Source organism: Narcine bancroftii, chromosome 4, assembly GCF_036971445.1.
Source record: "Narcine bancroftii isolate sNarBan1 chromosome 4, sNarBan1.hap1, whole genome shotgun sequence".
NCBI lineage: Eukaryota > Metazoa > Chordata > Chondrichthyes > Torpediniformes > Narcinidae > Narcine > Narcine bancroftii.
Genome location: NC_091472.1, coordinates 266730683 through 266742683, shown reverse-complemented (window position 1 = coordinate 266742683; position 12001 = coordinate 266730683). Strand labels below are relative to the sequence as shown.

Here is a 12001-nt window from a genome sequence, read left to right as displayed (position 1 = left end):
AGCCTCTCGACCTCCTCTGCACTTACCCCGGGTTCAGCCAGACACGGTCGAGCCAACTCTCGCAGGTGTCCCAGGTAAGACTCAGCCGTCTCCATGGGTTGCTGGGCTTGGGTGTTGAGGAGGTACCTTGCACAGACTGCATTCATGGGGGGCTTGTACAAGTTCTCGAGAGTGTCCATTGCGCTCTTGTACGTGGAGCAGCCTTTGATTGCCAGGAAGGCGTGGGGACCCATCTTTGGCTGGAGTAGGACCAACCTCTTCCGATTTGAGTCCAGGATGACACCTTGGTGTGCCTCGATGATCGCCTCGACCGCGTGCTGCCAGATCTCGAAGTGTGTCTGGGCTTCCAGGTGGCGTGGGTCGACTTCGAGGCTCCCTGCACTCAGGAGTTTTTCCTTGGCAGCCGTGGGAAAATTTTTTGGATTAAATTGTGGTGCGCTGTTAGCCAGGTAAAGACTGTACAACAGGCTTTAATCCACAAAGATTTCCACAGAGCCAGGCTGGCTGTAGCTGCAGTAACTCTGAGTGAGCTTCGGGAGGCCGATGCAAGCTTATATCACAGAGGGTGACTGACACCCAATAGGGTGGGGCTTGATCCATTCAGGCCAACTGATTGACAGCTGGCCAGGTGTTGTCCGTCCCCTTACACTCCTGCAGGTACAGAGGTTGCCCCCTGCAGTAGGCTGGTAGTACACTCCTGCAGGTACAGATACTGCTCCCTGCAGCAGGTCGGTGGTGTACCACCACAGTGGTTTTCTGGAAGAAGAGGTTATCTTTTCAAAAAACCCATGAGGGGGCGTTTCTTCGGCAAGAAACTGAAGTGCCTGGTTGAAGGAGATCAGTTGATGGGTGTCCAACGAACAACAAATATCTCTCTGAAACCGGCAAAGACCTTCTTGAGTGGTAAAAATTGAAGTTCAAGTACCAGAGGCTGGAGAAGATCCTGTTAAATTCTGTGCACAGTATGGAAAATTGTCTGATACCAGTGAACTTGGAGAAGTGAAAAGTGAATGATTGAACAGTGAAACAAAGAACTTTCCTGAACATGTAAACATTATATACACATGCACTTAGAATTAAAAGGAAGCTAATAGTAATAAGTTAAATATTGATCTTGTATATGAAGAAAATTAAAAACATTTGTTTAGGTAACCATTGACATGTCATAGAAGAAGACACTAAAACCCCCTGAAAATAGTGGGGAGCATGCATGGAGGAACTGAAATAAATCATCATCAGTAAGAATATATTGGAGAAATTAATGTGACAATGAATCCCCAGAACATGATCATCTGGATCCCAACTTTTAAGGGAGCAGTTTTGGGATCCAGATGATCATGTTCTGGGGATTCATTGTCACATTAATTTCTCCAATATATTCTTACTGATGATGATTTATTTCAGTTCCTCCATGCATGCTCTGTTTTATCACCTTTCCTCTAGTTCTGTCTTGTAATAGTCCGCTCTGTCAAAACAGAAAAATACACACAGAACTATAGAGCATATAAAACACGCTGGCAGGAATAAGTGATATTGATGTTGATGTCATGCCACCCTTGTCAATATTGGATCTCATTCAAAGATAACAGTACTTAACTCTTAACAAGAAATAGTATACATAAGGAAAAAGTGAATCACAATATTTAAATGACATGTTCCCTCTTTCTTGTTTTTTTTATTTTCTCTTTCGGTTGTTTTCTCTCTATAGTTATGGGGGGGTGGAAGGGAGGGGTGGAAGGGAGGGGTGGAAGGGAGGGGTGGAAGGGAGGGGTGGAAGGGAGGGGTGGAAGGGAGGGGTGGAAGGGAGGGGTGGAAGGGAGGGGTGGAAGGGAGGGGTGGAAGGGAGGGGTGGAAGGGAGGGGTGGAAGGGAGGGGTGGAAGGGAGGGGTGGAAGGGAGGGGTGGAAGGGAGGGGTGGAAGGGAGGGGTGGAAGGGAGGGGTGGAAGGGAGGGGTGGAAGGGAGGGGTGGAAGGGAGGGGTGGAAGGGAGGGGTGGAAGGGAGGGGTGGAAGGGAGGGGTGGAAGGGAGGGGTGGAAGGGAGGGGTGGAAGGGAGGGGTGGAAGGGAGGGGTGGAAGGGAGGGGTGGAAGGGAGGGGTGGAAGGGAGGGGTGGAAGGGAGGGGTGGAAGGGAGGGGTGGAAGGGAGGGGTGGAAGGGAGGGGTGGAAGGGAGGGGTGGAAGGGAGGGGTGGAAGGGAGGGGTGGAAGGGAGGGGTGGAAGGGAGGGGTGGAAGGGAGGGGTGGAAGGGAGGGGTGGAAGGGAGGGGTGGAAGGGAGGGGTGGAAGGGAGGGGTGGAAGGGAGGGGTGGAAGGGAGGGGTGGAAGGGAGGGGTGGAAGGGAGGGGTGGAAGGGAGGGGTGGAAGGGAGGGGTGGAAGGGAGGGGTGGAAGGGAGGGGTGGAAGGGAGGGGTGGAAGGGAGGGGTGGAAGGGAGGGGTGGAAGGGAGGGGTGGAAGGGAGGGGTGGAAGGGAGGGGTGGAAGGGAGGGGTGGAAGGGAGGGGTGGAAGGGAGGGGTGGAAGGGAGGGGTGGAAGGGAGGGGTGGAAGGGAGGGGTGGAAGGGAGGGGTGGAAGGGAGGGGTGGAAGGGAGGGGTGGAAGGGAGGGGTGGAAGGGAGGGGTGGAAGGGAGGGGTGGAAGGGAGGGGTGGAAGGGAGGGGTGGAAGGGAGGGGTGGAAGGGAGGGGTGGAAGGGAGGGGTGGAAGGGAGGGGTGGAAGGGAGGGGTGGAAGGGAGGGGTGGAAGGGAGGGGTGGAAGGGAGGGGTGGAAGGGAGGGGTGGAAGGGAGGGGTGGAAGGGAGGGGTGGAAGGGAGGGGTGGAAGGGAGGGGTGGAAGGGAGGGGTGGAAGGGAGGGGTGGAAGGGAGGGGTGGAAGGGAGGGGTGGAAGGGAGGGGTGGAAGGGAGGGGTGGAAGGGAGGGGTGGAAGGGAGGGGTGGAAGGGAGGGGTGGAAGGGAGGGGTGGAAGGGAGGGGTGGAAGGGAGGGGTGGAAGGGAGGGGTGGAAGGGAGGGGTGGAAGGGAGGGGTGGAAGGGAGGGGTGGAAGGGAGGGGTGGAAGGGAGGGGTGGAAGGGAGGGGTGGAAGGGAGGGGTGGAAGGGAGGGGTGGAAGGGAGGGGTGGAAGGGAGGGGTGGAAGGGAGGGGTGGAAGGGAGGGGTGGAAGGGAGGGGTGGAAGGGAGGGGTGGAAGGGAGGGGTGGAAGGGAGGGGTGGAAGGGAGGGGTGGAAGGGAGGGGTGGAAGGGAGGGGTGGAAGGGAGGGGTGGAAGGGAGGGGTGGAAGGGAGGGGTGGAAGGGAGGGGTGGAAGGGAGGGGTGGAAGGGAGGGGTGGAAGGGAGGGGTGGAAGGGAGGGGTGGAAGGGAGGGGTGGAAGGGAGGGGTGGAAGGGAGGGGTGGAAGGGAGGGGTGGAAGGGAGGGGTGGAAGGGAGGGGTGGAAGGGAGGGGTGGAAGGGAGGGGTGGAAGGGAGGGGTGGAAGGGAGGGGTGGAAGGGAGGGGTGGAAGGGAGGGGTGGAAGGGAGGGGTGGAAGGGAGGGGTGGAAGGGAGGGGTGGAAGGGAGGGGTGGAAGGGAGGGGTGGAAGGGAGGGGTGGAAGGGAGGGGTGGAAGGGAGGGGTGGAAGGGAGGGGTGGAAGGGAGGGGTGGAAGGGAGGGGTGGAAGGGAGGGGTGGAAGGGAGGGGTGGAAGGGAGGGGTGGAAGGGAGGGGTGGAAGGGAGGGGTGGAGGGAGGGGTGGAAGGGAGGGGTGGAAGGGAGGGGTGGAAGGGAGGGGTGGAAGGGAGGGGTGGAAGGGAGGGGTGGAAGGGAGGGGTGGAAGGGAGGGGTGGAAGGGAGGGGTGGAAGGGAGGGGTGGAAGGGAGGGGTGGAAGGGAGGGGTGGAAGGGAGGGGTGGAAGGGAGGGGTGGAAGGGAGGGGTGGAAGGGAGGGGTGGAAGGGAGGGGTGGAAGGGAGGGGTGGAAGGGAGGGGTGGAAGGGAGGGGTGGAAGGGAGGGGTGGAAGGGAGGGGTGGAAGGGAGGGGTGGAAGGGAGGGGTGGAAGGGAGGGGTGGAAGGGAGGGGTGGAAGGGAGGGGTGGAAGGGAGGGGTGGAAGGGAGGGGTGGAAGGGAGGGGTGGAAGGGAGGGGTGGAAGGGAGGGGTGGAAGGGAGGGGTGGAAGGGAGGGGTGGAAGGGAGGGGTGGAAGGGAGGGGTGGAAGGGAGGGGTGGAAGGGAGGGGTGGAAGGGAGGGGTGGAAGGGAGGGGTGGAAGGGAGGGGTGGAAGGGAGGGGTGGAAGGGAGGGGTGGAAGGGAGGGGTGGAAGGGAGGGGTGGAAGGGAGGGGTGGAAGGGAGGGGTGGAAGGGAGGGGTGGAAGGGAGGGGTGGAAGGGAGGGGTGGAAGGGAGGGGTGGAAGGGAGGGGTGGAAGGGAGGGGTGGAAGGGAGGGGTGGAAGGGAGGGGTGGAAGGGAGGGGTGGAAGGGAGGGGTGGAAGGGAGGGGTGGAAGGGAGGGGTGGAAGGGAGGGGTGGAAGGGAGGGGTGGAAGGGAGGGGTGGAAGGGAGGGGTGGAAGGGAGGGGTGGAAGGGAGGGGTGGAAGGGAGGGGTGGAAGGGAGGGGTGGAAGGGAGGGGTGGAAGGGAGGGGTGGAAGGGAGGGGTGGAAGGGAGGGGTGGAAGGGAGGGGTGGAAGGGAGGGGTGGAAGGGAGGGGTGGAAGGGAGGGGTGGAAGGGAGGGGTGGAAGGGAGGGGTGGAAGGGAGGGGTGGAAGGGAGGGGTGGAAGGGAGGGGTGGAAGGGAGGGGTGGAAGGGAGGGGTGGAAGGGAGGGGTGGAAGGGAGGGGTGGAAGGGAGGGGTGGAAGGGAGGGGTGGAAGGGAGGGGTGGAAGGGAGGGGTGGAAGGGAGGGGTGGAAGGGAGGGGTGGAAGGGAGGGGTGGAAGGGAGGGGTGGAAGGGAGGGGTGGAAGGGAGGGGTGGAAGGGAGGGGTGGAAGGGAGGGGTGGAAGGGAGGGGTGGAAGGGAGGGGTGGAAGGGAGAAAATGGAAAAAGTTACCATGTGTTATATATATATATGAACAAAGTTTGGGGGGGGGGGAAGGGAGGGGGGTTGGGGAGAAAATGGAAAAAGTCACCATGTATCTATATGAACAAAGTTTGTGCAAATATGGTTAGAGATTGGTTATATTGTGACACATCAAATAAAAAAAGATAACACAGTATTTGTTATTTTTAAACATCATATCTCTTACAAGTTGATAAGCATTTCTCTTTGAACTTGTTTGAAGAATAATATGAAAGTTCTTTGCTTACACTAAACATTGTGTCTTTTCTTAAGAAATGAAAATGATTGATGTCAATCTGCTGTTCACATGTACAGTTTGAAACTTCATATCTTACATGCATGAGTTTCAACATTTAATCAGAAGAAGTCTCGGGAATTGATTGAGTTCTTAAGATTCACAGAGGAAAAGTCGTATTAAGATTCATGGTGAATGGGAGATATTGTTGGCGCCTCTCATTGGAGTACAACGCCTACATCCTCTGATCTATTAACTGACAGGTTTGTCAGTTGTATTCAGTTAACACCTGTTGGTCTGTATTCCTCCCTGTCCAGTTCTTTCCCCCTCTTTCCCCTGCCTTTAAGTCCAATGTCTGTGTATTTTCACTCACACATTGAGTGAAAAGTCCGTAATGTATCTTTACTTCCTATGAATGGCATGAGGCCGGCTGAGTTCTTCCATCATACCTGTGTTTTGACTGTAATCACGGTCGGCGTTTACAAACTGGGGCTGCTTGGGACCCGTGTATCCGACCCCTGCAGCCCCTTACCCACTTAACCCGAAATTGCTCAGTCGAATGGCAACCAGGCAATTGAAGGGCGCTCCCGCCCCTTTGGTGACACATGAATGACGCATCACGCATTTATCACGTCGCCGGAGGCCCGACAGGGAATCCCCGTGTTCGCCTCCAAAAAGCAAGTGGCTGGGGTGGGTACGGAATCGGGCGGGCGGGATTGGGGGTCGGGGGTGAACGCTCTTGGGAGCGGCGGGCACACACTGTCGGCCGTCAGGGGAGCAGAGTGGGCGGGCGGGGAGTGGACTTGAGCCAGGAGCAATGGCCGCCCTTTTTAATCCAGAATCCCCACGCTGACGGAACTGCTCTGACGTGAAGCGTTGTGGGGGATTATGGGTAAGGAAGGTGCAGGCCGGCGCTGACGTCATTTTCGACGCTGGCTGCCAGCCATCCATCAGTCGGTCAGCAACACTTGTACGACGCACGTCCACGGGGATGAGACGCCCCCCCCCCCCCCCCCCCCCCCCCCATTCTACGCACGAATTGGCCTGTGATCGTCCAATTTGCAAACTCCTAGTGTTTGCAGACTTTCACGCTTCACCCCATATGACAGTGTAAATCCTTTACCAAGATTTGTTCTTTGCCACCCTCTGGTGTTCTGTTTCATCTAGGCATACGAGTCCACAGAAAAGAGAAACAAATGTATTATATTCAATGCAAGTATTTCTGACATTGCTTTCAATTCATCTTCTGTGCAGTGATGCTTCTGCTTTGCTTTCAAAATTAATGATCTCATTGACAATTACAATGGGAAAAATCATGTTCTGTGGCTATTTTTATGTTCTTAAAATCTACATGTATATTTGGTATGTTGCGTCAGAATTATTTATTATCCTATAAATACTGTGGTCTGGCTGAATTACAACACTTCTATCTCTGGAGCTGGATTTAAAAAGACTCAAGTCAGAATTAATTCTTTAATATAGTTTTGCAGGACTTGGTACTCCTTCAATTATAGCCCTAATTTCCAGTTAAACAGAAAGTTGTGTTTACCTATTAATTTGAAGTGAAGCACAAAAGTCTGCAGACGTTTGTCCTATGGATGCTGTGATACTGGCTGAGATCCTCCTGAATGACTGTTTTTTTATTATACATCACTTTGTTTATTCTCAAGGCATCCCAGGATGTCTTAAACCTAATTAATTATTTTGGAAGTGTGGCTTTAACTGCTTGGAAGGCAAACAACAAAGCTAATGTGCCCATGGTGAAATTAAACAAGGTGAAATGAGATTATGTTGTTTTTGGAGTTGTTGATTATGGATGTTTGCATCCATCTGGACACAAGTTGTGTAGCTCTTCAGCCGACCACCTCTTTTTACCCATCTATAGCAAACATATGCTGGTATTGAGTGCATATCCTGTGTCAGGCTTTGCCTACTCAAGTGCCGATTTAAATGCCAGTGAAAATTGGAGGATGAAATCTATAAAGACATAGCAAACAGATGAAGGAAACATAAGGTTGTGATAGTAGGAGATTTTAACTTTCCACATATTGACGGGGACTCCCCTCCACTGTTTCCACCCCTCTGGTTCTCCCTCCCTCCTCTGGTTCTCCCCCCCTCCTCTGCTTCTCCCCCCCTCCTCTGCTTCTCCCCCCCTCCTCTGCTTCTCTCCCCCCTCCTCTGGTTCTCCCCCCCTCCTCTGGTTCTACCCCCCTCCTCTGGTTATCCCCCATCTGATTCTCCCCCCCCCTCTGGTTCCCTGGGGGGGGGGAACAGATGGGGGGAAATAGAGTGCTGGAAACTGAGGTGTGGAAATAGAGTGCTGGAAACTGAGGTGTGGAAATAGAGTGCTGGAAACTGAGGTGTGGAAATAGAGTGCTGGAAACTGAGGTGTGGAAATAGAGTGCTGGAAACTGAGGTGTGGAAATAGAGTGCTGGAAACTGAGGTGTGGAAATAGAGTGCTGGAAACTGAGGTGGGAAAACTGAGGGTTGGAAACAGAGATGGGGAAACAGAGATGGGGAAACAGGGATGGGGAAACAGGGATGGGGAAACAGGGATGGGGAAACAGGGATGGGGAAACAGACGGGTGGAAACAGATGTAGAGAAAGAGAGGGGTGGAGAAACTGAGGAGGGGAGACCGAGGAGGGGAGACCGAGGAGGGAAGACCGAGGAGGGGAGACCGAGGAGGGGAGACCGAGGAGGGGAGACCGAGGAGGGGAGACCGAGGAGGGGAGACCGAGGAGGGGAGACCGAGGAGGGGAGACCGAGGAGGGGAGACCGAGGAGGGGAGACCGCAGTGGTGAAACAGAGTTGCAGAAAGAGTGCAGGGGAAAATGAAAAATGGAAACAGGGTGTTGGAAACAGGGTGTTGGAAACAGAGGGGGAGAAGCACAGGGTTTGAAATAGAGTGGTAGAAACAGAGGTGGTGAAACAGAGATGTGGAAACAGAAGGGTGGAATCAGAAGTGGGGAAACTGAATGGTTCAATCAGAGGGCTGGAAACAAAGGTGTATAAATAGTGGAGGGGAAACATAGGTACAAACTCCCATATTGTAAAAGAGCTGGATGGCTTGGAGTTTATCAAATGTGTTCAGGAAAGTATTCTAAATGAATAAAATGTTACAAGCCCAGAGGGGCCCTTAAACCCAGCAAGAATATATTTTGACCAAGACAAATGTTTACTTAAACAAAAGTTGCTTTTAATTATCTTTAAACATGACAACAGAATCACACTTTAACCTATCACGATTGACTTAACTAACCTAACTTAACCCCCTTCTAATTCTAAGTGCACGTGTATGTAATTTGTGTGTAAGTTCAGAAAATTTCTTTAGTTCACAGTCCAATCTCACTTCTCATTCCTCCAAGTTCACTGGTTGCAGGTAATTCTTATACTGTGCACAGAATTTAACATTTATAAAGTTCACCAGGCTTTTGTGCTTGAAAGGCAAATGGTAACCATTCAGGAAGGTTCTTGTCAGTTTTCAGAGAGAGTGATTTGTTGTTCCTTTTTAATCAGCCACTTCAATGTCTTGCTGACAAAACTTGCCCCTTCATGGTTCTCCAGATGATAACCTCTTTCTTTCAGGTCACCACAGAGTTCCTTTTTGTTTCTTTTATTCTAAGTAAAACATTGGACTGCCAGTCCTCTTCTCTTGCATGAACCACAAGGGCTTTGACCAGGCTGAACAACCACTTACAACCCATCTTCCAAATAAGGTTTTCCACAAGCTTGTCCTGTTCCGGTCCCAGTGCTGTTGCTGGCTGTAACACTGTAGAATTGATCTCTGTGTGACTCTCTCTGCTTGAAAAACCACATTATCCTCTTAAAACAGGTCCAAACAATCTGTGGCTCTGACAATCTCTTTCATCTGTTGTTTTTTTGTTAGCAACAATCCATTAGTGAAGACCCTTGGGCACTCTCCAAAGCTCTTGCAAAGGCTGTGGGGCCAATATGTCTAGCATTAACAGATCTCCAGTATTTCAAATAAGATCTGTTTTAAAGTGTTTGTATGTGACCTACTCTAATAAACCTTTCCCAATTTATCTCCCAAAAGCATATCTACATACTTTGTCACCATATAGATGAACTAACTAGAGAGGGTAAAAAAACTGGATTGGGGAATGAGACAGGACAGGTGACAAGTATGTGTAGGGAAATATTTTGGGTCCAGTGATCATAATACCAATAGTTTCAAGTTAATTATGGAGAAGGATAGGACTGAGCCTCAGGTTGAGATTCAAAATTGGAGAAAGGTCAATTTTGAAGAAATGAGGAAGGATCTAGAATGCATGGATTGGTAGAAATTGTTTTCAGGCAAGGAAGTGTGAGGTAAGTGGAGGACCTTCAAAGGTGACATGTTGAGAGCACTGAGTTTATATGTTCATATCAGGACCAAAGGCAAAGTTAGAAAGTATAGGGAACCTTGGTTTTTGAGGGATATTGGGGATCTGGTTTGGAAGAAGAGAGAGGTATATAACAGGTAGAGGCAACATGGAGCAAATGAGGTACTTGAGTTTAAAAAATGCAAGAAATAAATAAGGAAGGCTAAAAGAAGACATGAGGTTGCTTTGGCAGACAATGTGAAGGAAAATCCTCAGGGTTTCCACAGGCATATTGAGACCAAAGGGATAATAAGGGAAAAAATTGATTCCCCCCTGATGATCAGAATGGTTGGCTTTGTATAAAGTCAAAAGAGAAAGGAGAAGTCTTAAATGTTTTTTTTTCATCAGTGTCCACTCAGGAAAGGGGCACAGAGTTGTGGGAAGTAAGGAAAACAAGCAGTGAGGTCTTAAAGCAAATAAGGGTGGATAAATCCCCAGGCCTTGACAAGATATTCCATCAGAACCAGCTGAGATGCTGATCGGCTAGAGGAAGTTCGCGGGTCAGGCAGCGCAGGGGAATATTGTCCTTGTTTTAGGTAACTCCCTTCCCTCTCTCTTTCCATATCTTCTTTACCCTCTACTGTACTTGGTTCTCCACTGTCCTGATGTCATCAAGGAAAGTTTCCTCCTGGGCTGGAGCAGGGACCTCGGGCTCCCAGGCAGGATCAGTGACGGCACTTGGAGGTGTTGGGGATCGGTGAAAGCCAATAAAAGTATTCTGCTGATGTCACTGGGCTGCTTAAAGCCATTTCTCAGTTATCTGAAAAATGCAGATAACTGATAAATGTCGTGGTTATTGCAACATCTTTACAGCAGCAGCAATTGGGACTGAACCTGGGTTTGAATCCCCTGCTGTCTGTAAGGAGTTTGTACGTTCTCCCTGTGTCTGAATGAGTTTTCTCTGGGAACTCTGTTTTCCTCCCACCCTTCAAAAACATACCTGGATGTTAGTTAATGGGGTGTAAATTTAGCGGCAGGGATACATAGGGACGAATTGTCCTGTTACAGTGCTCTACTTCTTTTTTTAAAAATTTGATCACCTAACTGCAGGAAAGATATCAATAAGATAGTGCAGAGAAGATTTACTAGGATGTTGCCCAGACTTCAGGGACTGAGTTATAGGGAAAGGTTAAACACTTTAGTGTAGCGGTAGCTACAGAGAGGAAGTGAAAGATCGAGACCACACACTGTGAGTCAGTTTCGCTTCCAACAGTTTAATTTGAAAAGCCCGCACTGTGCCTTATAAGGCGGCCATTAAGTCCCGCCTCTGCGTGGGTGGTGACGTAATGACGCAGCCGAGTGTGCACGTACGGCCCCTCTGACCATGAGGGAAGCAAAACCTGGCAGTGGCCGTGACAAATGCGGAGCCAGTTCGCCTGCATTGCAATGTGCGCTGCCACCCCCAGCCCCCCCCCCCCCACCCCAGAACTGGCTCAAGTGTCCTGTTGTCCTGGAGCACTGTTGTGCCATGCCTTTAGGAGGTCGCCCCCGGCACTTGGGCTGTGCTGGTACAAGCTGCTGGCTGAGGTCCAGAAATGCCAGTTTCAGCTTGTCCGCTGTGAACAGTTCCTCCCTACCCTCAGTGTGAATGTTTTGCCTGAGTTGCACATGACCTTGTACAGGCCTTCATAAGGTCGTTGGTGGGGGGGGGGGGGGGGGGGGGAATGCGGGCTGCAGAGGATGAATACAAAGTCTGTAGTTGATGTCTTTGGGAATGGCTGGAGGGTGGCATCCATGGTGTGAGGATTGGGGGAAGGGGTGCAAAAGAGGCTTGCCTGTCCCATGGGTCCTGTTACAATGTTTTCCCCTCAGTGCCTGAGTCCTGGGATGGTGGGAAGAATTCGCCTGGCAAAGTTAGCAGGGCACTGTACACCAATTCTGCTGAGGATGCCTGTAAATCCTCTTTAAGTTCCATTCTGATGCCCAGTAGGTCCCGGGGAGCTCATCCGCCTAATTGGGGCCATTTAAATGGGCCATGAGGGCTGACTTCATGTGGCGGTGGAAACACTCGACGAGTCCGTTGGACTGTGCGTGATGGGCGGTGGTGTGGTGCAGCTTGATGCCCAGGAACGTTGCAAACTGTGTCCACAGTGCTGACATAAATTGCACCCCTCTGTCGGTGGTTATGTGGGCTGGTACCCCAAACCTCGCGATCCAATGTGTGAGCAGTACCCTGGTGCAGGAATCAGTTGAAGTGTCTTTTAAAGGGATGGCTTCCAGCCATCTCGTGGTGTGGTCTATTACTGTGAAGAGGTACCAGGCGTCTTGGGAGATGGGAAGCGGTCCATGATGTCAACATGTATATGTTCAAACCACTTCTTCGAAGGGTCGAACTGGTATACCGGGGTCTGGACAACATGGTGGG

The 12001-nt window shown here is 52.1% G+C and overlaps 1 protein-coding gene across 2 annotated transcripts in view; it reads left to right on the top strand.

The window, feature by feature from the left end:
* Nucleotides 1-5842: 5842 nt before the first annotated feature.
* The window catches only part of tnfaip6 (tumor necrosis factor, alpha-induced protein 6), a 92100-nt gene continuing 85941 nt past the window's right edge, over nucleotides 5843-12001 (top strand). For both annotated transcript variants that reach the window (XM_069934962.1, XM_069934960.1), the window contains exon 1: nucleotides 5843-5942. In XM_069934962.1, the coding sequence (XP_069791063.1) occupies nucleotides 5858-5942 (85 nt within the window). In that variant the 5' untranslated portion in view covers nucleotides 5843-5857. The remainder of the gene's footprint in view (nucleotides 5943-12001) is intronic.